This window comes from Zalophus californianus, chromosome 7 (genome assembly GCF_009762305.2).
Source record: "Zalophus californianus isolate mZalCal1 chromosome 7, mZalCal1.pri.v2, whole genome shotgun sequence".
NCBI lineage: Eukaryota > Metazoa > Chordata > Mammalia > Carnivora > Otariidae > Zalophus > Zalophus californianus.
This window is the reverse complement of record NC_045601.1, coordinates 50,531,593-50,558,043: the sequence shown is the minus strand read 5'-3', so window position 1 is coordinate 50,558,043 and position 26,451 is coordinate 50,531,593. Positions and strand designations below refer to the sequence as shown.

The 26,451-nt window shown below is 41.0% G+C and overlaps 1 protein-coding gene across 3 annotated transcripts in view; it reads left to right on the top strand.

The window, feature by feature from the left end:
- RPF2 (ribosome production factor 2 homolog) overlaps positions 1-12,976 on the top strand; it is a 39,921-nt gene extending 26,945 nt beyond the window's left edge. For 2 of the 3 annotated variants that reach the window (XM_027604154.2, XM_027604155.2), the window contains exons 8-10: positions 1,280-1,382; positions 9,528-9,672; positions 10,437-12,976. In XM_027604154.2, the coding sequence (XP_027459955.1) occupies positions 1,280-1,382; positions 9,528-9,672; positions 10,437-10,616 (428 nt within the window). In that variant the 3' untranslated portion in view covers positions 10,617-12,976. The remainder of the gene's footprint in view (positions 1-1,279; positions 1,383-9,527; positions 9,673-10,436) is intronic. The other variant, XM_027604152.1, reaches the window with a different exon arrangement.
- Positions 12,977-26,451: the final 13,475 nt, after the last annotated feature.

Genomic DNA, 26,451 nt, shown 5'->3' with positions numbered 1-26,451 from the left:
GGAAATCACAGTCTGGGTGATAGGAATTGTTTCATGGTTGGTCATTGTTTGTAGTTTTTTTTTAAGATTTTTAATTTATTTGACAGAGAGAGAGCACAGCAGGGGGAGCGGCAGACAGAGGGAGAAGCAGGCCTCCCTCTGAGCAGGGAGCCGGATGTGGGGCTTGATCCCAGGACCCTGGGATCATGACCCGAGCCGAAGGCAGATGCTTAACTGACTGAGCCACCCAGGCGCCCCTAGTGAACAGGACTTTGAAATTTGTTTGTTTGTTAAGATAAAATGATTGTTGTTTTTCAAACTTTTTTCATTCACATGCTACCTTCATAACTTTAGCCGAGTCCATGTAGTATTCCTAGTGTTGTTCACTGGAGATGTTTCTTTATCCTGACTCCTTTTTTTACAAGGAAACTTTATGTCTCTACCATGAATGGAAAATGGTATCTGATAAAATAAATAATACATAGTAAATTATATCTGCCTGTGTATCATTTAAGATCATCTCATGTGCCACCAGTGATATGACTACCACACTGTGGGAAAACAGCCTACTCATGGATCTCAGTGGTTCTTTTCTGGCTTTAACACTTTAGTTTATTATCTCTGCTCATGTAATTGAGATTTCTTCTTAGAATTGCTTCCGTGTTGGCCTCTACCATAAAACAAAGGCTAATTTGATTTAATAGTCAAAGTTTGAACAGCTGTTTTGTGTGTGTGTGTGTGTGTGTGTGTGTGTGTGTGTAAGATTTATTTATTTGAGAGAATGCAGGGGGAGGAGCAGAGGGAGAGGACAAGCAGACTATGTTGAGTGTGGAGCCCTATGCAGGGTTGGATCTCATGACCCCAAGATCATGACCTGAGCTGAAATCAAGAGTTGGATGCTTAACTGACTGAGCCACCCAGGCGCCCCATAGAAATTTGCCATCTTAACCTACCTGTCTCATAGATAAAAAATTTTATGCTTTGATTTACATTTTTAAAAAAGTTAATATGCATGATAAATACAATATACTCATATGTTAAGCATTGGCTTAGAGTGAGAACTTCCCAAAACTGACAAATTACGTGACTCAGTGAACTAAACACACAAAGTCATGAGCTTAAATGGTAGAGGAGTGAGACTCTCAGACATTCTTCAGGGATCAGTTTTTGTGCCACCTTTTTATCTTTTTAGGTACATATTGATACAACATGGAGCATTTTGCAATCTGGCTTTCTGTAACTGAATTTAAAAGCATGTTAGTCTTTTTTTTTTTTTAAACAATCTCAAATTTGTTTTCAGATTTCTTCAGAGGCCCCACAGTACCAAATATCCGCCTGGCTGGTTTAGAGTATGTTCTGCACTTCACTGCATTGAATGGGAAGATTTATTTTCGAAGCTATAAGTAAGTACATTTTGTAGCATATTTTTGAATCCAGGGTTAGCATTTTAGTGTGACCTTTGTAGAGCTCAGACTTAGAATTGGTGTTTGGTCAAAAGTTCGTTTGGAGAGTCTGCAAACTAGCAGTGGCACAGCAGGTCTGTGTTTTTCCCCAAATCTGTCATTCCCTTGCTCACTTCTTCCTCTGAAACCCTGCTTTTCTAGGGTCCCAGAGCATCTGATGCTACACTTCTCTGACCTTAGAACACTAATTCAGTCTTGACCCTACTTTATGCAATATCTCCTTCTTTTCTTTTTCTTTTTCTTTTTTTTTTAAGGTCTTTTATTTATTTGAGAAGTGGAGGGGAGGGCAGAGGGAGAAGGAGAGAAGGTCCCAAGCAGACACCTTGCAGAGCCCAGTATGGGGCTTGATCCCATGACCCATGAAATCATGACCTGAGCCGAAACCAAGAGTTGGATGCTTAACCACCTGAGCCACCCAGGTGCCCCTCCTTCTTTTTCTTGACTGGATTTAGAGCACCAAGCCACAAGTCTTAGGCCAAAGCAAATCTCAAAACTGAACCTAAAAACTGGAGTCTGAAAGGAATAAGAAGATTCCGTGGCTAGGGCGCCTGGGTGGCTCAGTCATTAAGCGTCTGCCTTCAGCTCAGGTCATGATCCCAGGGTCCTGGGATCGAGTCCCACATCGGGCTCCCTGCTCAGTGGGAAGCCTGCTTCTCCCTCTCCCACTCCCCCTGCTTGTGTTCCCTCTCTCACTGTCTCTCTCTCTCTGTTGAAAAATAAATAAAAAATTAAAAAAAAAAAAGATTCAGTGGCTAGATTCATTTTACCCTGTTTCTCCAGCCTAGACTGTCTAGCCCTACCTCTACCACAATATAAATATAAATCCTAACACTGATTTTGTTTTCATTAAAAAGCTTAGTGACATGCTGCAATCGTGCCTTGTGAGGTAATCATGATATAGATATATATTTTTTTTCTTCTTTAAAATAAAGCGTTGGTACTGGCTGATCAAGCCCACACTTTTCCTGGAGAATATGTCAACTCCCACAAACTGCCTTCCTTTGTACATTGATTTCAGACTGATGTCCATTTTTGACTTATGGCATGCCAGTGCAGCCTGAGAGCCACTGACCATTCAATGTTGACAGTGCCTTCTGTATGTTAGTGCCATATGTGCAACCATTTGTGGACTTCAGCATTTCATCCATGGTTTACATTCTTTAAATTATTTTTTTAAGAGAGAGAATGAGTGTGTATGTGCCCATGTGCAGAGGGGGAAGAGGCAGAGGGAGATGGGGAGAGAGGAAATCTCAAGCAGGCTCCATGGTCAGTGCAGCGGAGTCTGACATGGAGCCCAATCTCACAACCCCAGATCATGATCCAAGTTGAAATCAAGAGTCAGATGCATAACCAGTGGAGCCACCCGGGTGCCCCTACATTTTTTTTTTTTTTTAAGTAAACTCTACCAACAATGTGTGGCTCGAACCTATGATCCTGAGATCAAGAGTCACATGCTCTACCTACTGATCCAGCCAGGCCCCTAATTCTGTTTTTTTCTTCACAATGAATATCTGGTTGACCAGCTTATGTTAGTGAATGTCCAAATGAAACTAAATATTCACCTCTTGTCAGTAATTCGCATCTTTGTTTCAACTGTATTGAGTCAGAGATAACTTTGTTCTTTTCACCATGATTGGTATCATCACTTCTGTTTTTCTATTTTCCTTTTGTTTAGATAATAACAATAGTAAGCAAAATGCAATAAAATATCCACATGATATTTAGATATTTAGGTAGTTAGAGATTTTTATAATACTTTTTATTTATTTTTTTAAAACGAGGGATTTTATAATCATTTTGAGCTTGTTGAGATTGAAAGCCTTATGTCTGTTTGAGTTTCCAAACTACGGTGCTATGAAGAATATATTACAAAGCAGATGACTCCAATTTATAGAATAAGAAAGATGAAAAATCACTAACATTAAAAAAAATCTTTTTGAAAACTTGTTGTGTCTTGGGCGCCTGGGTGGCTCAGTTGTTGGGCGTCTGCCTTCAGCTCAGGTCATGATCCCAGAGTCCTGGGATCGAGCCCCGCATCAGGCTCCCTGCTCCGTGGGAGGCCTGCTTCTCCCTCTCCCTCTCCCACTCCCCGCTGCTTGTGTTCCCTCTCTCGCTGTGTCTCTCTCTCTCTGTCAAATAAATAAAATATTAAAAAAAAACCCCAAAACTTGTGTCAGCCCACCCTGGGAATACAAAGGAGCTAAAAATATACAGATCAAAATCTTTGAGAATAAGAAATGAATAATAACAGTAATCTAAAACTCTTTTATTGTAAACAGTTTCAAAGAAGGTATTCACTTAGGGCGCCTGAGTGGCTCAATCAGTTAAGCGTCTGCATTCGGCTCAGGTCATGATCCCAGGGTCCTGGGATTAAGTCCCGCATCAGGGGGACTCTGCTCGTCAGGGAGTCTGCTACTCCCTCTGCCCCGCTCATGCTTGCTGTCTGTCTCTCCCCCAAAAATAAATAAATAAAATCTTAAAAAAGAAAGAATTCACTTATATCAGAACTTGTATTTAGTGAAAAGAAAGATTAATTTGTAAAGAAAGAAATGCAGAGAAAATAAAACGGACAGAAAATTAGTAAATCAGATTTCAGAACATGGATAAATTAGCAGTAATTACACATATCCACCCATCCACTTACTTTAAGAAGAATTGCTGGAATCACCATTAGGTTAGCATGGCATGTCCCATAATGAAAAAAAAAGTTTGAACTTTTGAGGTCAGACACCCTAGTGTAATTTTAATCCCAGATGTTTTATATGGGTCCCATAATAACCTGCTAGCTATTGATTTATAATAGAAAATGGACTGTGTGAGTGAGAGCAAGCTGCTAGTGGGAAAAAAAAAATCATTCGATGTAGATTAGCTTAGTCTGCAGAGGCCGTGCTGCCCTTGGGAGAGGAAGGAAGTGGTCTGAGGAATGAGCATCACCTCTGAGCCCAGGGAGCTGGCTCTGGGCCAGGCTTAGCCACATGACCTAGGCAGGTCACTGCTTAGGGCCTCCATTTTTCCTTTGCAAAAGGTGGTGATACCATGTAGGTAATTCTGTGGTCCCTCTAAGATCAATAGTAATTCATTTATAAGAGGGAGAGGGTTGTGGATAGAGGTGGGAATATACTGGAGAGGTGTGTCTGACTTAGTGTGGCTCCTTAGGCACTCTTGCAGGCTACTCTTCGGTGTCCTGCCCCCTTTCTTTTACTTGGAACCAGCACTTAAGCAATTGGTAAAAGGTAATAGTTAACATTGATACACATTATTTGTGAAGTTAATAAGGTTAATCTTAGAAAATGGCTTCGAGTTTCTTGGATGAAAAGTGTAAACATGAAATTATATTAATATAACTTCGATCTGACCTTTTGGGGGGAATAAGTCATTGTTACTGACCTCTTCCCATGTATCATATAATAATTAATTCCTCATATATGAGTGACCATTTATATTCCTTGGAGAATTTTATTCACTATAAAGTCAAAGCCAAGAATATAAAACAGGAAATTTTTAGTAACTGCCACATTTGCCTTTGCCATGACATTGGTTAGGTTTTATGGGGAGAAACATGCAAAACGAAGTATTAGTGTACCTTAACAAGCAAACAGCATTGTAGGCAAGGAGAGAGGGATACGGGAAGGAGAAAAATAGGGAAATTACAACTTGAACAAGAGTGGTAATGGCAGTTTTTCTCAAGAAATAGGCAAATAAGGTTTTAAAATATATGAAAATTACCCATCAACATATCTAATAGCCTGAGCTCATTTGAGAAGGAAGGAGTTGGGTTGTCTTTGCGTCCCTGCATCTTATACCATAGAACCTTGCAGAATTGAATGTCACTTTTGATTTAGAGCTTACAGGGAGACAAAACAAAACAAAACTTGAAGTTAGGATCTGAGATGGAGATTAATAGGCATATGATGTAACAGTTTTGGGCGTAGGTATTTGGCTGGAGACATGATGGCCTGGAAATGAAATGTCTTATCTTTAAAAAACAGTGTGGTGTGTATGATGGGATGAGTGTAAAGGAAAAGGTTTTAATTTTATTTTTAATGAGTCAATGTCAGTTTCTTTGCTTAGTGTGATCACAAAAATCATTTGTAAGTTCTTTATTAATGCATTCCCTCTGAGAAAAAGTAAACAAGTTGGTTTTTTTTAAAGATTAACAATTTTAGATTCTAAAATAATAATTTTAGATTCTAGATTTCACTGTTAAAAGTTTTGTTTTTAAGATTTTATTTATTTAACTGACAGAGATAGAGACAGCGAGAGAGGGAACACAAGCAGGGGGAGTGGGAGAGGGAGAAGCAGGCTTCCTGCCGAGCAGGGAGCCCCATGCGGGGCTTGATCCCAGGATCCTGGGATCATGACCCAAGCCGAAGGCAGACACTTAACGACTGAGCCACCCAGGCGCCCCTTCACTGTTAAAAGTTTGATAAAGAAAAAGAATTTATAGATCTATCACCAGAAACCATACATAGATAACTGAAAATTGGAGAAAGTTTTCTTCTGATTCCGTCAGTTTGATCCGCCAATAAACATGCCCATTGAAGTAATTCAGATGAGATCGTTTACACAGGGGCGCCTGGGTGGCTCAGTTAAGCGTCTGCTTTCGGCTCAGGTTATGATCTTGGGGTCCTGGGATTGAGTCCCATGTTGGGCTCCCTGCTTAGTGGGAAGTCTGCTTCTCCCTCTCCCTCTGCCCTGCTCCCCTGGCTTATGCTGTCTTTCTCAAATAAATAAATAAAATCTTTAAAAAAGAAAGATTACCTACATAGACAGTATGGCACTGTAACTTAATTCTTTGGTAAATAACAGCATACGTAGATTGTGTGTGTGTGTGTGTGTGTGTGTGTGTGTGTGTGTGTGTGTGTGTGTGTGTATGTAGTTATTTGGAAATAATCTTAATTATATACACTCAAAAAATTACTTTGGTAGGAGGATACTTGCATAGATAAAAAGGTACTTGGGTGAGGGCGCCTGGGTGGCTCAGTTGGTTAAGCGACTGCCTTCGGCTCAGGTCATGATCCTGGAGTCCCAGGATCGAGTCCCGCGTCGGGCTCCCTGCTCGGCAGGGAGTCTGCTTCTCCCTCTGACCCTCTTCCCTCTCATGCTCTCTATCTCTCAAATAAATAAATAAAATCTTTAAAAAAAAAAAAAGGTACTTGGGTGATATGAATCCATCAGGCATGCAATGAGCTGTTCTAGATCTACAACTTTTCTATTTAGCTGAAAATTATTCTAAGTGGTAGAAACACTTTTAGTTTGCCATTTTTATATATACAATTTCCCTGATTTCTTAAGTAGTCTGCTGAACACAAGATGTTAATCAAGATACTTATCTTGTTATGAGTTCAGCTTTATATTTATTATCATTTATCTGGAGGTATTGAAAATGTGGATGCAGAAGCAGAAATACATGAGTTATGAGTTAAAACAGTCACTGCCACCATATGCTTGCTTGCTTGCTTGCTTGCTTGCTTGCTTGCTTGCTTTATTTATTTATTTATTTATTTATTTATTTATTTATTTAAAGATTTTATTTATTTATTTGACAGAGATTTATTTATTTATTTATTTATTTATTTATTTATTTATTTATTTATTTAAAGATTTTATTTATTTATTTGACAGAGACACAGCCAGAAAGGGAACACAAGCAGGGGGAGTGGGAGAGGGAGAAGCAGGCTACCCGCCAAGCAGGGAGCCTGATACGGGGCTCGATCCCAGGACTCTGGGATCATGACCTGAGCCGAAGGCAGCCGCTTAACGACTGAGCCACCCAAGCGCCCCCACCATATGCTTTAAATCAGCTTTTAGGGAAGATGCCCTGAATACCACCAACTTTCACCATGGGCCTGAGACAGGTGTACCCTCAACTCTCTTTTCCTGGAACCACAATGAAGAGAGTTACCTAAGCACTCTTGTTTTGGCTTTTTTCCCCTCTGCTTGCTCCCTTTAAGTCCCATACTAATATTCATGTTATCTTTCATTGTTAGTGAGCTTTTTTTATTGTTTAACACTTCTGCTTTTTACGTATCCTGGGTTGGTGTTTGTTTTGTTTTTGTCTTGTTCAGTTTGGTGTAAATAACTGTGTCTGATACAGCGTATCTATCATTAAGACTCTTCTTAACAGCCAGTAGGTGCACCTCCCATGGGTGGACTGTCTGCATGTGACACTTTTGGGGCCCGAAAAGCTATTAATGAGCTTGTGCACACTCTGTTCTGCTTCCTGGAGTTGGTTGATTGTGGGTTTTCCTTACTGAGCTTTTACTCATGTTCTGTCTCTTCTCTCGTGTCATTGGTTGCCTCTCTCACTTTCCACCTTTGGTGTGAAAAGTTTGATCATTTTTTTCACAAAGTTTGATCTTTTATAAACATTGTTATTCATTTAATTCTCTTATTCCATGTAGAGATCTGGCCACTAGAACAAATTGAGTCAGCTCAAATAATCTTCAGGTCTTTGAGCTGTTCTTGTGGTATCACTCACAAAAAGAGATTGTTAGTCTCCTCTTCTCCTGCCTGTGTCCCTCATCTGTTTCCAGATCCAGAGCTATTTGGACATATAGAATCTAGAAAGTTGTGGTTTTATTATATTAGGATTTTATTATTTTTTACTTAAAAAAAATTTTTTAAAGACTTTATTTATTTGAGAGAGAGAGAGTGAGCAAGAGAGAGAGAGATAGCACAAGCCAGGGAGGGGCAGAGAAACAGGCTCCCCACTGAGCAGGGAGCCTAATGTGGGACTCGATCCCAGGACCCTGGGATCATGACCTGAGCCGAAGGCAGACGCTTAACTGACTGAGCCATCCAGGCACCCCATTATATGAGGATTTTAAAGTTCATTCCAAGCTATAGAGATCAGTAAGTGTCTGTACTATGCACAAAAGTGGATTCTGAATGGGTCTTAGAGAAATAAGAATTTGTTAATCATGTAAACGTAACATTTCAAAGGCACAGTTGAAATTGTTTTTATAATTATGTAAATCTGTAAGTAAGATGAAGAAGTCAAATCAAAGGATTCCATTTCTGGGGTGCCTGGGTGGCTCAGTCAGTTAAGTGGCTGCCTTCGGCTCAGGTTGTGATCTCAAGGTTCTGGGATCAAGCTCTGCATCATCATCAGCAGGGACCCTGCTTCCCCGCCTCCCCACCCCCCAACTTGTACTCTTTCTCAAATAAATAAATCTTTTATTTTTATTATTTATTTGTTTAAAGATTTTATTTATTCATTTGACACACACACACACTGAGAAAGCACAAGTAGGACGTAGTGGCAGAGGGAGAAGGAGAAGCAGGCTCCCTGCTGAGCAGGGAACCCGATGCAGGGCTCAATCCCAGGACCCTGGGATCATGACCTGAGCCAAAAGCCGACTCTTAACTGACTGAGCCACCAGGCGTCCCAAATAAAATCTTTGGAAAAAAAAAAAAGATTTAATTTCTTAGAAGAATGGTCTGTCTCACTTGCTGTTTCTCAACAGTATTGTCTTTTTTTTTTTAAGATTTTATTTAGTTGAAAGAGAGCACGAGTAGGGCGAGGGTCAGAGGGAGAAGCAGACTCCCCACTGAGCAGGGAGCCAGATGCAGGGCTTGATCCCAGGACCCTGAGATCATGACCTGAGCTGAAGGCAGTTGCTTAACTGACTGAGCCACCCAGGCGCCCAACAGTATTGTATTCTTTGTGTTCGATTTTTAAAACTTTTTTTTTTTTTTTTAAGATTTTATTTATTTATTTGACAGGGAGAGACATGGAGAGAGAGGGAACACAAGCAGGGGGAGTGGGAGAGGGAGAAGCAGGCTTCCCGCGGAGCAGTGAGCCCGATGCGGGGCTTGATCCCAGGACCCTGGGATCATGACCTGCGCCGAAGGCAGACACTTAACCGACTGAGCCACCCAGGCGCCCCGTTGTGTTCGATTTTTAAAAAGCAGCAAACCAAAGAATATACTTGGCCTAAATGCCGACAGTATTTAAGAAGCTTAGCCTCCTAAAGACAGTGTCATTTTATGGAACTGTAATTCTCTTACAGAAAAATATTTGAGGGAATAGGACTTCCATCAAAGTCAAAGCAATATTTCTTTTTTTTCTACTTCATAAAGGTTGCTGTTGAAGAAATCTGGTTGTAGAACACCAAGGATTGAATTGGAAGAGATAGGGCCCTCATTGGATCTGGTTCTGAGGAGGACACATCTGGCATCAGATGATCTTTATAAATTATCTATGAAAATGCCAAAAGCGCTCAAGGTTTGTAACTTGCAGATTGGTGCCATATTTATTTGTATATTCCACTCTTCTTTCCAAAAAAGATTTGCAGCATAGGACACTAAACATACAGAAAGAGCTCAATAATATAGATAAAATTAGACTCTCAGAACAAAGAAGAGGAGGAAGAAGCAAATAAGCCACCATAAAGGATAATAAAAGAGTTGTAGAAACCATGCATCAGCTGTGGCTAAGAGCTTTCTGGTAGCCAAGACTGCCAGTTTTAAGCAAGAAAGAAAATTGGGGCATTGTGGAGATTGGGGATTTAGAGTACAGGATGTATATATAACCCATACTTGCATAAAATGTATTTTGACTTTTGAATGGTTTTAAAAAACAAGTAGAAATGGCATCTCTGGAATGCCAATAAAGATTGAAATGATAGTCACAATTCCTTAAGCTAAACACAGGAAATTCTCTCAATGCATGACAATGGTTAGCATAGTTTATAGTGTTGCTTTTCAAAGTGTGGTCTGACAGTTTACCTGGGAATTGTTAGAAATGCTGAATCTCAGGTCCTACCCTAGACCTGTTGATTTATAATAGCGTTTTAACAAGATCCTCAAGGGATTTGTATGTACTTAAGTTTGAGAAGAAAGGTCTATAGGGTTAGAGACTATATTATTCAATTGGTGCTCTGAGTTATTAGTAAGATAGTTGTATACTAGATTTTTACCAGTTTATGACGATACCATTACATACATAATAAATACATATTTATTTATATATATATTCTTGTTTCATAGCCAAAGAAGAAGAAAAATGTCTCCCATGATACTTTTGGTACAACTTATGGAAGGATTCATATGCAGAAGCAAGACCTAAGCAAACTACAAACCAGGAAAATGAAGGGGTTGAAGAAGCGACCTGCAGAAAGGATAACAGAAGACCAAGAGAAAAAATCAAAGAGAATTAAAAAAAACTGATGGAACTTAGCCAGTGACTATAATGTTATTGTAGTCTGTTTACTTAAGAGAATTATCAATCATCAGTCATTTCTAAGTTTCTTAAAGATTTTATTAAATATTTTTGTAGCATGGTAATTTACCTAAACTATGTATTATTTATATTATGAACACTAATCTACTAGTATGAGGTTGAAAATAAGCCTCTTTGGGATATATCCTGATGGGCCTTTTTCTCTCTGTGTTAATGGTATTCCTTCTGTCCCCTCCCCTCCAGGGTTGGTAGGTGAGGAGGGATCTCCCGAACAGCCATTGGTATTTTAAAGAATTTCTGGGTTAAGCTTTCAATAATGGGAGAAAGCCATGGAAAGTAGAAATGGCCCAAAGGAACTGTATACACACTTAGTAGTATGCATTACCTGGAAAGTTAACCCCATCTCCCAACACATACCTACAACCTGACTTTTGTTTTTTACTCTTCTGTTATTTTGCCTGAAATTTTGCCAGTTAGAGATTCATTTGAGTTTTTTAACTTTGTGTCTTAAAACATTTCTCTTAAGAGCATGTCCACTAATTTTCTACCATCTCCACCCGCCCCCCCCACCCCCGCAAAAGAACCACGGTTATACACTAAACTAAAGGAAGTGCCTGTGAGGAGGTCCAGCAGAGAAGACCCAGCACACTGTGGAGCAAAACAAATCTGAGATTGGATAGATTGAGGAGGGCACAAAGAACAATTTAACTTTAACCTCATCAGCCCTGCCCATGTGACACAGCTCCCCACCAAGAGAAACCTTCCAGCCTGTGATTTCCCCATGGAGGGGAGGGAGAACATGTGAGTGAGCAATGGCTCGCTCAGCCCTGCAGGATGCTGCCAAAGAGAGAACCCTCTTTCTAGCCCCACCCAGAATACTGAGATACACTGCTCAACGGGGGAATGGGGTGCACCTAGGAGAACTGCACCCAGGGCTCTTGGAGGGCAGTAAACCAACATGGACCGTACAAACCACGGCACAGCCTCCATTAGGAATCTGCCCATGAGCCACTGGAGATGGCCTGCCAGCAGACCCCCACAAATGGTCCACGACACACACAATACTCAGTCCCTTGCCCATATATCATCCCACCCTGTGGCCTGCCACCAGCGCACACAGGAGGGCAACACAAGGGAGCTTCTGGAAGGGGCTATCGAGCGTGTGCAGAAAGCAGCCCTACTCTCCTGGATTGGGAGAAATCTCATAGATTCAGTCAGCAGCGTCCTAGAGAAAGCAAACAAAAGGGAGACTCTCAGCACCCAGTCTGGCTTCACAGGATGAAGAGAAGGCCTTAAAGTTTGTACTACACTGTCCCAGGCAGTAGGAGACAAATACGCCAACCATGGTGAAGATTTAAAGCCTGAATGTGTCTGGATCTGAGCTATGTATTCACTGCACACTCTGGCTAAAGCACTTTTTTTCTTTCACTGCATCAATTCTCACCTAAGTATGATCAAGCATTCAAACCTGTAGGAACTGCATCCTCTGTCTTGCTTCTAACTTAAGAAGAAATAAACTAATGATATGGAAGCATGCTTTCTTCTGACTCCATTATCAGGCGTGGAGGAAATGGACCAGTCAAGAGTCGCCTTCCTTTTACACAGGAGCTGGCGGTGTTACTACAAGGGAGGCAAAGAATCAAGGCCATTGACATGTTGGGCTACAATACTAACTGTCTTTGTTCAGATGTTTTAAACCGAATTTAATCCGAGGACTTTCCCAGTAAGAAAAAGCCAGTTAGCAAATAGCTAATTGCTGTAACTCAGCTAAAAGGAACCACTGTCACCGTACCAGTTGCCAGTTGGTATATCCATCATTAGTTAAGAAGACTTGGAGGGACCTTGCAAGGAGCCTACCCTTGAGCAAGGGTGGGAGAAGGAGGGAATTAAGCATTTACTCCATTTGTTTCATTCCACTGATTGCTCTACAACACTGGAGAATAACTTTGTTAAAAAGAAGATTGTGGTTAGTAATGTTTAATTCAGTCATACATGAACAAGTGGCAGGGAGGTTGGTAGCACATCATCTCTTCATTAGCCATTAGTCCAAATGCCTTTGTGCAGTCTACTAGTCATAGTAAGGTGGCTGATACATGCATATAAAAGTTTTACCATCTGTATCTCAGAAAGAAAGGTTTTCATTATAATGATAAAAAATCTCAAGTCCAAGAATAAATTGAATTACCTTCAAACAACAGTATTATTAAGAGAGACATATAAATGGAAAGAAACAGTATGTTCTAAAACAATCAGATATACACTTTAAGGACTTTTTATTTTTCACAAATCAATTTATAAATTTAATTTATAAATCCTAAAGCTTAAAATTATGAGTAAGTAGCAAAAAAAAAAAAAAGTCCACCACCTGATCACTGACATATTACCTACCATACTATTGGTTATCTTAAGAGATTCTGCCACTAAGCTCTGTCCCCCCTCTTCTGTGAGAGAAAAGCAGTTTTGGTAGGGCTAGAAGTGAGAAAGGAGGGACTGGGTAAGGTTTGAGACAATGGGCACTTAGGGTACTGAGTAGCTCTGGGTAGCTAAAGGTCACATGAAGGCCCTGGGTGTTTTCATACCAAGTAGGAGTAAGCCAAAGCGAAACAGCTTATTTTGAAATTTTCTTAAAAATGGACCTTGTGCCTAGGAAAATGGGAAGAGACTTTCTACTTCCTCTTCCTGGTGTTGCATACTTGTTTTCCCTAATGTTCAAATTTAGGTTCCTGGTAAAGAAGCTCCTTTATACAAGTGCAAACCAACCATGTTGCAAAAACACAAATATACATCAACTATAATTTGTTATATGAAGTGGAAATGCTTTTGTTTTCAATTCCATGTCAAGGAGCTCCCTTATGCCTGTGTGTGCGTACACTTAACATGAGTTTGCTGACACTAAGCAAAAGCTAGAGCCTCAATTTTAAATTTCTCTTCTCCAATAAACCCATTCCTTAGCCCTCCCTCTCCCCATCCCTTTCCAGATGGTTAATACCTCTCCTCATAAAAAGGGAGCTGGTATTACTCATTTGCACTTGTTGCTTGATTATACATTTACCCAAAGACCACAGAGTTTTAGATCTGAAGCAGGCATTTTATGTCTAGATGTGGAGAAAAGGCTAAAATAACTCATATCCAGCCATCTAAAAGTAAATGGACAATAGTTGGGGAGAAGAGGAGCCATGAAAGGGGCATCAGAAACAATGAATGCAGAGTTCTTATCCAATGCTTGATCCCCTACTTCCAGCTAACACGGAAATAATGATTCAGCCAAGCAATGGGTCTTACTAGCCACCTACAGGAGAGACCCTGCCATACTTTGACCTCTCTACCAGGAAGACCTCTCCCAGCAATTCAACTGATAGAGATGGTCACATTTTTGGTATGTGGGACATTGTCTTAGGGTGTTTGTTTGTTTTAAAATTTATTTTTAGGTAATCTCTACATCTCGTGTGGGGTTCAAACTTAATAGCTCCAGGGATCAAGAGTCGCATGCTCAGCTAACTGAGCCAGTGAGGTGCCCCTTAGGGTGTTTTATTTATTTTTAAGATTTTATTTATTTGAGAGAGAGAACAAGCAGGGAGAAGGATAGAGGGAGAAGCAGGCTCCCCAGTGAGCAGGGAGCCTGACGTGGGGCTAGATCCCAGGACCCTGGGATCATAACTTCAGCCAAAGGCAGATACTTAACTGACTGAACCACCAGGCACCCCAGGTTGTTTGTTTTAATCAATCCTCTTGACATTTGGTAATGCATCCCTTTGTTTCCTATGAAATTCTTATCTCAAGATTATAGAGTCTCTAATAAGTATTTTTTTTTAAGATTTTATTTACTTATTTATTTGAGAGAGAGAGAGAGAAACAGCATGAGAGGGGACAGGGTCAGAGGGAGAAGCAGGCTCCCCGCTGAGCAGGGAGCCTGACGCAGGGCTTGATCCCAGGACTCTGGGACCATGACCTGAGCTGAAGGCAGTCGCTTAACCAACTGAGCCACCCAGGCGCCCTCTAATAAGTATTTGAATGCATACTCTTCAGTAAGAAAAGTACTATTTAGGATTTATTACTGAGATCTAGTTGGAAGCCTGTTTTTGGGGGGGGGGAAGAAATCTTTGTTGGAGTTGTTGAGGCATCTGGAAACTTTGATCTGCCATTTATATCACCCACTGGTTTTGTGGGAAGTGCGTTTTAATTTCCACTGATACGAAGCTATATATAATTTAATGAAATTTGGTTTCTTTTTATAACCTAAAGCCTATTTGTTTTCTTGGTATTGAACATAATCCAAAGTAGAATTGTCATTACTCAAGAAAGGAAGGGGGAGGGGCTCCTGGGTGGCTCAGTCATTGAGCTCTGCCTTCGGCTTGCTTGCCCCGCGTCAGGCTCCCTGCTCCACGGAAGCCTGCTTCTCCCTCTCCCACTCCCCTGCTTGTGTTTCCTCTCTCTCGCTGTGTCTCTCTCTGACAAATAAATGAATCTTTAAAAAAAAGAAAGGAAGGGGGAGAAAAGAACTAACCCCAAGTCAGTTTTCAGTTATCATCTAGCTTCTGATCTCTCCTTCCTTTTGTTTATATTTTTAGCCATTTCATATCCCCCCCTTCCCCCAGGCGGGGCCAGGAAAGAAACTTTACAATGGAAGTTCAAACCACTGCTAACATTTGACCAACAAGGGAAGGCTTGTTTTTTTAAAGATTTTTATTTATTTGACAGCAGAAGCAGGGGGAGCTGAAGAGGGAGAACCAGGCCCCCCACTGAGCAAGGAGCCCGATGTGGGACTCAATTCCAGGACCTGGGGATGTGAGGGCGATCTGGCTGCGACATCTGTCACCCCATTGATCGCCAGGGTTGATTCGGCTGATCTGGCTGGCTAGGCGGGTGTCTCCTTCCTCCCTCACCGCTCCATGTGCGTCCCTCCCGAAGCTGCGCGCTCGGTCGAAGAGGACGACCTTCCCCGATAGAGGAGAGGACCGTTCTTCGGTCAAGGATATACGAGTAGCTGCGCTCCCCTGCTAGAACCTCCAAACAAGCTCTCAATTCCAGGACCTGGGATCATGACCTGAGTCGAAGGCAGACGCTTAACTGAGCCACCCAGGCGCCCAGGAAGCCTTGTTTTTTAATTGAATTTCAGTTGTTGGTTGCTTTGTCCATCATAAAATTAAGAGCCTGCAAATATACAGGGTCTTCATTACGTCTTTAGAGCACTTTTAACAGATCATCACATGGTCACAATATCCTGTAACTGCATTAAAGGTGCATATATCCCAATGCGCATATATATATATATATATATCTCTCCACTGAAATAAGCTACTATGAACAAGAAGGTAAAATAGGCTAGCTGGCTTGAGGTTTATGCTAGCTGTGACAAGAAAGTCAACCTGCTTTTATTTATTTTTTAAGGATTGTATTTATTTAAGGGAGAGGGAGAGTGAGCTGAGCAGAGAGCCCATCCCAGGAACCTGAGATCATGACCTGAGCCGAAAGCAGAGCTTAACCGACTGAGCCACCCAGGCGCCCCAGTCAACTTGCTTTTAAATATATATTGTTTGGGGGGGAAACTGGAGGGGGAGATGAACCATGAGAGACGATGGACTCTGAAAAACAAACTGAGGGTTCTAGAGGGGAGGGGGTGGGGGGATGGGTTAGCCTGGTGATGGGTATTAAAGAGGGCACATTCTGCATGGAGCACTGGGTGTTATTCCCAAACAATGAATCATGGGACACTATATCAAAAACTAAGGATGTAATGTATGGTGATTAACATAACAATAAAAAATTTAAAGAAAAAATATATATTGTTTTTCTCTCAAGCTGATAACTTGAGTTGTTCAAGTTTAACACAGGAAAGCTATTGCTGTGTGTTTCCTGTATCACCCAGAGGGGCCCACGTTAGGAATTTTAACTGCCTTGGTTAGAGTGGAGCCATTTGCCACTTTTCCATTTCAAAGCCCTTTGGGAAAAAGTTTTAAAATAAGGGATAAATAAAGTAGACCTTTTTTTTTTTAAGATTATTTATTTATTTATTTATTTATTTATTTATTTATTTATTTGAGAGAGCAGAGAGGGAGAGTGAGAGGGTGAAGCAGACTCTCCACTGAGCAGAGAGCCCGATGGGGGACTCGATCCCAGGACCCTGAGATCATGACCCGAGCCAAAGGCAGACGCTTAACCGACTGAGCCACTCAGGCACCTTTTTTTTTTTAAAGATAACCAACATGCATTTTATATCTGTTCTTGTTCTGCTTCTTTCTTTAAACAACTTTCCCTCCTCCCACCCATTTCACCCCCACCTCCACCCTTCACACACACTCTGGGCATCAGAAAATAGGTTCCGAACCCAGGGAGAAAAGTCCAACATTGCAAGTCCCTGCTGAGCGGGGCTGGGACTAGTATGCAAAAAGGCAGATAATGGGGAAATAACAAAACTAGAACTTTGCATTTAGGACTTTTGCCAAGCAAAGATCAAAGCCGCTGAACTTTAAGTACTTTACTGGGTTTGGATTGATTCTTCAAACTCAAAACTGGGTTTCTGAGGGCTCAGCAAGAAGCAGAGTGGCAGATGTTGGCTCTGTGAGGCATGCCCTCCCACTCAGCTGTAACCCAGGGCTTCAGGGGACCACCTCTGGATTCCAGATCAGGGTAAGGGACTTGCAAGCAGAGTTAGGGCTGTGCAAAAGTTGCGGCTGTATTCAGGTAACACTTCTGTCCCTCTCAAAACACTGCAAGTGAGCTCAGGGGTTCCTGGAGGTAAAGTACAAACTATTTAATTGGTGCATTTGATATAGACTTGGAAGATTCACATTCATCAACATGAGAAGCTTATTACCTCCATCCCTTAGCTGATTCCCCCGAGTCACCTGACAAAGCAAATGGCAAGGTGACCCAAGAGATTAGAGACATCACTTTAGATGACAAGTGTGACAGCACCTGCAGTTCAGCCTCTCAGAGGCAGCTCTGGGGTTTGGGGCACTGGGGGAAGAGCATGAGAATTCATTGCTGTATCCATTAGGCCCCATTTCTTTTCCTTTGACTCATCACTTAAATCTAGTCCAGGTCACAAATGGTTTGAGTTTTACTCCCAGTACATTCCTCCATACAGGGAGACCTTAGGGAAGGATTAGACGGAATCTTGAAAAATCGATAAACAAAGCTCAAGTGGCATGGGAGCTCCTCGCAAGAATTCTGGCTGCGGAAAATATGGGAGGGAAGGACAGCAGGCGGTGCGGTGGGGGTGGGGGTGGGGGTGGGGGTTGTGGCGTTAAAAGAAACTGACATCCTCTGCTGTTGCTCTCTGAGAGCTCAGCTGAGATTTTAAAGGACAAGGATCTAATTAAGGACAGCAAAAAACCATGGTCATCCCCAATTAGTGGTGTGGTTCTCTAACAGTAGTGTGAGAGTGTTAGTTCCCAGCATTTCCCCCACAAATGCAGAGGAAACAAATGAGGTCTTGTTTTGTGGTGGTGGTAGGATGACAAGGTATGACTATTTATTTATTTATTTGTGCAAAAAGGCGATTTTATTAAAGCTCAGGGACAGGACCCGTGGGCAGAAAGAGCTGCTGCCAAAGTATAACTTTTTAAAATGCCTAATAAGGCAGGTGGTATGATACTAACTGACAGATTTCTTATGTTATTTCCATGCTTAGAATATGAGAAGTGTAGAGCCATCATGGTTGAGAAGGAGGGTTCCAGAGAGTAATCCTCCTACCGTCAAGGTGGGTGAGATGTGGTATGGTAAGTACCTGGCTAATTGAAATGACTTGGAGTCTCAATCCCAGACAAGGACAGAAATATTTTTAGAAAGCATTCTCGTATGTTCATTTTATTTGCCATTGAAAATATCCTGTAAGATGTATAGTGCAGTTGGTATTATATATAATTTCCAGTTGAGGAAACAGGCTCAGAGAGACTAAGTTACTTGTCTGAAGTCACACACCTGAAAGAAGTGAAGCTGGTCCTAGATAGATCCCCTGTCTTCTCATCTCTAGTCTAGGGGATTCTCAACAAGACATCTAAGTCTCTCAAAGTATTCTTGTGAATCAGATGGAGAAATGTGATATAACTAAAACACTTAGGCCACTTCATGGCAGTTTGAAGGACTACTGTACCCAAAGAATGTTGATGAATGATGAATAAATCTGTGACATCTGCAAAGGAAATCTTCATTGGCAAGCCACAGGGCTCTGTCCTTGGCATTTGTCTCCTGAACAATTTTATCTCCCACTTGAATGAAGACGAAGATGACACACTTATTAAATTTGTGGATGACATAAAGCAATGAGAATATTAGATGACATATAAGTAAAGTATCTTGGGATATAAAATATCTTGGCAGGGTGGGCAGGTGGACTGAAGCCAAAAGGAGACATTTAGTAAGGTAAGTGAGAAGCTCGGTATCTAGAGGGGGAACTATAAACATAGTTAGGATAGGGGCAGCTGGCTGGCTCCGTAGGTAGATCATGTGACTCTTGATCTTGGGGTTGTGAGTTCAAGTCCCATGTTGGGCGTAGAGATTACTTAAACAAACATAGGATAAGGAAGACATGGTGCTACAGTTGGGAAATGACCAACTTTGGGGACAAACCCATTGTCAGTCATCATTGTGAGCAGACTTCAGAAAGGTCCATAGAAATAGAAACTGCACTGACAGAACATTCAGGTTGACTGAAGATAAACAAGGAAGTCTGAAAATGGCACTGCCTGATATGAAAATTAGTAAAAGGGTAGAGGTAACAGAGCCCCAGTGTCTCGAAATTGCCCAAACCACATCTACAGTATTGGTTCCAGTTCTGGGCACCACCCTTGGAGGAACCTGAGCTACCTGGATTGTGTTCAGAAGATGGTGATGAGGGTGATGAAGACCTCTAAACCTTGCCAGATGTGGAAATAATTTCCCAGGGGAAGAAAGGCATTCACTGAACAAAATTTGTTTTTATCAGCTTAATTGGAATATAATTTATGTATAATAAAGTACATTCCTTTAGGGGCACCTGTGTGGTGCAGTGGATTGAGTGTCTGACTTTGTTTCAGGTCAGGTCATGAGATTGAGCCCTGTGTCAGGCTCCATGCTCAGTGAGGAGTCTGCTTGAGATTCTCACTCACCCTCTCCCTCTGTTCCTCCCCACCACCACCGCTCCTGCTCCCTCTCTCTCTTTAAAATAACTAAAGCTTTTTTTTTTTTTAAAGGGTACCTGGGATACCTGGGTGGCTCAGTCGGTTAAGCGTCTGCCTTTGGCTCAGGGTCCTGGGATTGAGTCCCACTTTGGGCTCCCTGCTCAGTGGGAAGCCTGCTTCTCCCTGTGCCTGCCGCTCCCCCCTGCTTTGTGTTCTCTCTCTCTGATAAATAAATAAATAAATAAATAAATAAATAAATAAATAAATAAATAAATAAATAAAATCTTTAAAAGAGTACCTTCATTTAAAGTGTATGATTTGGTGAGTTTTAACATTTGTATATACCCATGAAAGCACTAGTACATTAAAGACGAGAACATTTTCATTACCCCAAAAAGATTCTTCATGCGTCTTTGTAGTTCATTATCTCTTTACCTCAAGTCCAGGCAACCACTGGTCTGCTTTCAGTCCTACAGATTGATGAAGACTTTCTGGAATTTTGTAGAGTAAATGGAATAGAAAGGGACAACTCCTGTGACTGGCTTCTTTAACTCAGCATGAAGATTTTGAGGTTCATACATCTTGCTCATCTATCAGTAGTTCATTGCTGAGTAGTATTCCCTTGTGTGGACGTATATTTTGCTTCCTATCCATCTGTTTGTGGACATGTGGGTTGTTTCCAGTTCTTGGCTATTATGAACAAAGCTGCTATGAACATTCATGTTGCAAATTTCTGTGGACAAATGTTTTCATTTCTTTTGGGTAGATACCTAGGAGTGGAATGGCTGGGTTATGTTGGATATACAGTTCCATCAGAACAAGAGAGAGGTCGCCAGATGCCACGAGGCTCATATTCTAGTCAAGGGAAGCAGGCAGTAAAACATGTGAACGTATAGGATAAAATTATTTTTTTTAAAGATTTTATGTATTTATTTGACAGAGAGATAGCAAGAGCAGGAACACAAGCAGGGGGAGCAGGTGAGGGAGAAGCAGGCCCCCCGCGGAGCAGGGAGCCCGATGTGGGGCTCAATGCGGGGCTTGATCCCAGGACCCTGGGATCATGACCTGAGCTGAAGGCAGATGCTTAACTGACTGAGCCACCCAGGTGCCCCCAGATAGGATAAATTTAGAAAGTGATAAATGATAAAAGGACAATAAAATAGAAGAGGTGAAGAGTGACTCAGAAGCATCTCCTTTAACTAGAATGACAAGGAAAGATTTCTCTGTAAAGGTGGACATAGGAGTTGAACTGAGTCCCGAATGTTAAGGAGAAAGCAGTGTATGAAGATTTGGGCGAGCGCAAAGTCTTTGTGAAATGAAAGATGGATGGATGGATGAAGGGTATAATAGTTGTCTCCAGGGATCTGAAAAATAATCAGGAAGAAAGGGGATTGCATTTATTCTATGAAATGTCAGAGTCATCAATATAACCAACGAGTGGAAGTTAGATGGAGAAAAGTTTTGGTTTAGTCTAACCTTTTAACAGTGGGACATTGAGGGATAGGAGAATGACCAAGTTCTAAGTTCTTTGTTGTTGTTGTTGAGCTTTTTTTTTTCTTTTTCCTTTTTTAATAAACACATTTCCTACTGATGTGAATAACAGCTACAACTAGATGGAACTGAAACTGAACTTGTGACTTTGGTCTCTCAAAGTGTTATTGAGCAAATACAAATCCAGCTTGTAAACCAACTGCAGTAGTTTGCAATAATTTGTAAGGCAATTGATTTCTTTTCCCCATTAAGTCTGGGTTTAACAATAGGCACTGAGAAATCCTTCAAGTATTCCTTGAAAGGCTGGGAAAGGAATGTTGCCTCCCTTCAGTCAAATGACATCTTCTGTAGTCAGTGTATACAAAGTGTGAGCACGTGTTAATAATAAGCATGAGGGGGATCCTTCAGCATTTCTTGGCATCTGTCGATTTAAAAGTAATAACAGTGATTTCAAATGATACTTACCAAGGTTTTAACCCAGAAAGCAGATGCAATTATACAACTGGGAAATGTGTTAGAGGACTAAGTTATATCATTAATTATAAGTATTGTGCAAACTTAAGAACAATAAAGGAACAGAAGGAGGAGGAGGAAGAGGAGGAGAGAGAGGAGAAGGAATAAACCTCCCACTGTCAGGAAGCTGCTGCTTTCATTCTTCCATGATCTCCTTCAGCCCTTGCCTATAAGCTTCTGGAATTGTCAGGTAAGATGGCAGGCATCATTTTCATATTATATAACTTTGTGGCATTTTAATTCAGTGAAGCGTACCATTAATTATTAGTTTATTACAGAAAAGAGCAGTATAGGTAGGGTCTTTAGCAGAGGAACTTACTGGCAGTTTCTACACCATGCATGGGAGGGGCACAAAATGGGCAGGAGTAAGATACACCTCCCCAAGAGGGGTCCTCCAGCTGTTGTCTGTGGTTCCCTGTCACCTCCAGGGGATGGTATGGGCTGCTTTCTAGCCCTTGTCATCCTCAAGGTCCTCAATTTGTGCATGAATTCGGGTCATTTACTCGGAGCAGAGCATGGCTCTTCTCCGTGCAGTTATCAGGGAGTATAATCTTTATTGCGGTATAACTCACCTAGCATCGAAATGTGCACCTCCGTGGTTTTGGTGCAGAGAGCCGTGCAGCTGCCACCGCTGTGTCTAATTCCAGAAAACTGTAACGACCTCGAGAAGAAATCCCTTACCCGTTAACAGTCACTCCTCATTCTTTCCTTCTGGGACTAACCTACCCTCTGTCTCTATGGCCATGCCTATTCTGGAAATTTCAGGTAAGCGCGATGATACAGCATGTGGTCTTCTGTGATTGGCCTTTCACTTCTCACGAGGTTTTCAAGGTTTGTTCGTGTCGTAGCATGTCCGTGCTTTGCTGCTTTTTATGGCTGAATAATATTCCATTGCATGGCTGTATCAGTGGATGTAATCTTGAGCTCACTGACGCTCTGTATTTAGCAAAGATAAGCTTGGCCCTTGGAAAATGGGTGAAATACTCAAATATATTTGTAAGAACAACATTCTTTATGGAATTGTGCTGTAAGGGCAAGGATTGAAATAAGGCTATCCACTCAGGCTCTCAAACAAATATAGTTATAAAATCACACATCTCTGAAAGTTTGATTCACTCGCACTTGCAAAAACAGTATAAATTGTATACGTTTTCATAATTTTTAGTTTTATTTTCCCAGACAGAATCCAAGTCAAACTTTTTCCTCCCCACCCCAAACACTATTTACTATGACATACTGGGTCTTGTTTTGAGTGGATTTCCTTTAAAAATAGGCTTTTTTCCCCCAATACTAGTTATCTCCAGTTTCAAGGACCCAAATGCTAACAGTGGTAGTTTCTAGGTGGTGAGATTATGGGTGATTTTAATTTCCTCTTTTCATTTATGTCTATTTCTCTGAACAGACATGCTTTGTATTTGTAAATAAGAGGGGGAGGAAAGAAAAAGAAATAGGCTGAGAGAAACAATTAGGAAAGTTCTTCTGCAAGGTGTGCAATCTATTTCCCCAGAGTGCATTCTTTGATTAAGCCAGAGGGTGGGTTTGCATTTATTTAATCCTTACCTGTGTTAAAGAGTATTCTAAGAATATCCTCATTTAAGTGTTGCTGCATTTATTGAAGGATATCATTGGGACTGTCATTTACTACGTTTTACAGGATCCTCTTTATAAACATCTGTAGGATAAACATCTCTCTCTCTTTTAAAGATTTTATTTATTGGAGAGAGAAAGTGAACGCGAGAGAGAGAGGGAGAGAGAGAGAGAGAGAGAGAGAGAGAACATGAGTGGGGGGAGGGGCAGAGGGAGAAACAGGCTCCCTGCTCAGCAGGGACTCGACCCTAGGACCCTGGGATCATGACCTGAGCCAAAGGCAGATGCTTAACTGAGCCATCCAGGTGTCCCTATCATTAAAAGTGTCTTATGGGGGCACCTGGGTGGCTCAGTGGGTTAAGTCTCTAACTCTTGATTTCAGCTCAGGTCATAATATCAGCGTCGCGGGATCGAGCCCTGTGTCAGGCTCCATGCTCAGTGCAGTCTGCTTGTCCCTCTCCCTCTGCCCTTCCTTGCTCTCTCTATCAAAGAAATAAATAAAATCTTAAAAAAAAAGTCTCTTATGGTTTGCTTCCCCCTCTCTCTTTCTCTCTTTTTTCCCCTTCCCACACGTCATCTGTTTTGTTCCCTAAATTCCACATATGGGTGAAATTATATGGTATTTGTCTTTCTCTGACTGACTTATTTTGCTTAGAATAATACTCTCTAGCTCCATCCATATTGTTGCAAATGGTAAGATTTCACTCTTTTTGACGGCTGAATAATAATCCAATGCATATACATGCAATGGGATATTATATATACATGCAATGGGATATTATATATATTATGCAATGGGATATTATATATATGTGATATATATACATATATATATCTATACTACAACTTTATCCATTCATCTGTCGATGGACACTTGGGCTCTTTCCATAGCTTGGTTATTGTTGATAATGCTGCTATAAACATTGGGGTGCATGTACCCCCTCGAATCTGTATATTTGTGTCCTTTGGGTAAATACCTAGTAGTGCAATTGCTAGACCATAGGGTAGCTCTATTTTTAACTTTCTGAGGAACCTCCATACTCTTCTCCAGAGCGGCTGCTCCAGTTTGCATTCCCACCAACAGTGTAAGAGGGTTCCCTTTTCTCTGCATCCTTGCCAGCATCTGTTGTTTCCTGTGTTGTTAATTTTAGCCCTTTTGACAGGTGTGAGGTGGTATCTCATCACGGTTTTGATTTGTATTTCCCTGATGTTGAGTGATGGGGAGCATGTTTTCATGTGTCTATTAGCCATCTGGATGTCTTCTTTGGAAAAATGTCTATTCATGTCTTCTGCCCATTTCTTAACTGGATTATTTGTTTTTGGGTATTGAGTTTGATAAGTTCTTTATAAATTTTAGATACTAACACTGTATCAGATATGTAGTTTACAAATATCTTCTCCCATTCCACAGGCTGCCTGTTAGTTTTGTTGATTGTTTCCTTTGCTGTGCAGAAGCTTTTTATCTTGATGAAGACCCAATAGTTCATTTCGCTTTTGTTTCCTTTGCCTCTGGTGGTATGTCTGGTAAGAAGTTCCTACGGCCGAGGTCAAAGAGGTTGCTGCCTGTGTTCTCCTCTAGGATTTTGATGGTTTCTTATCTCACATTTAGGTCTTTCAACCATTTTGAATTTATTTTTGTGTATGGTGTAAGAAAGTGGTCCACTTTCATTCTTCTGCATGTTGCTGTCCAGTTTTTCCAACACCATTTGTTGAAAAGGCTGTCTTTTTTCCAGTGGACGTTTTTTCCTGCTTTGCTGAAGATTAGTTGACCACAGAGTTGTGAGTTCATTTCTGGGTTTTCTATTCTGTTCCATTGATCTGTGTGTCTGTTTTTGTGCCAATATCGTACTGCCTTGATGACTTCAGCATTGTAATAAAACTTGAAGTCCAGAATTGTGATGCCTCCAGCTTTGCTTTTCTTTTTCAGGATTGCTTTGGCTATTTGGGGTCAGTTCACACATTTAAAGTGTATGATTTAATGGCTCTTAGAACATTCACAGAGTTGTGCAACTATGACTACAATCAATTTTATAACATTTTCATTATCCCAAAAGAAACCACCTCCCCGGAGCCATCATCCTCCAGCTTCTCTCTCCTTTGCTAGTTCTAGACAACTATTAATCACTTTGCTTTCTATGGATTTGCCTAATCTGGATATTTCATTTAAACAATGATACAACATGTGATGCTTTGTGACTGCCTCTTTCACGTAGCATGTTTTTGAGGTTCATCCATTATGTGCAATGTATCTGCACTTCATTAATTTTTGGTGTCAAATGACATTCCATTATATGGATTAACTCCATTTTATTTATTCATCTGTTGATGAATATTGGGATTGTTTTCACCATTCAACTATTGTGAACAATGTGGCTATGAACATTCATGTACATGTATTTGTTTGAATACCCGTTTTTAATTCTTTGGGGTATATACATAGGAGTGGACAAATGAATGCTGATCATATGGTTAATTCTGTGTTTAACTTTTTGAGACATCTCCCAACTATTTACACAGCAGTTGTACTATTTTATAGTCCCATCAGCAATGTACAAGTGTTCTAATTTCCCACATCCTCACCAACAGTTGCTATCTTCTGTTTTTTAAAAAGATTTATTTATTTATTTCATTTATTTATTTCAGGGGGGAGGGTCAGTGGGAGAGGGAGAGAAACTCAAGTAGATTCTCTGCTGATCCCATGACCCCAAGATCATGACCTGAGCCAAAACCAAGAGCCCGATGCTCAATGGACTGAGCCACCCAGGCACCCCCTGTTTTTATCATAGCCATTCTAACAGATATGAAATGATACTTCTTTGTGTATTTTTGGGATGCTTTTTATTTCTTTTTTTTTTTAAGATTTTTTTATTCATTTGAGATACAGAGAGACAGAGTGCATGAGCAGCGAGAGGCAGAGGGAGAGGGAAAAGCAGGCTCCTCACCAAGCCAGGAGCCTGATGTGGGGCTCAATCCCAGGACCCTGGGATCATGACCCAAGCCAAAGGCAGACGCTCAACCATCTGAGCCACCCAGGTGCCCCTAGGATGCTTTTTATTTCATATGCCAACAAAAAAGGGTACTTCTTTATCAGTAAATAAGAGGTTGTCATAATGCTGTTTTCAGGCAGATT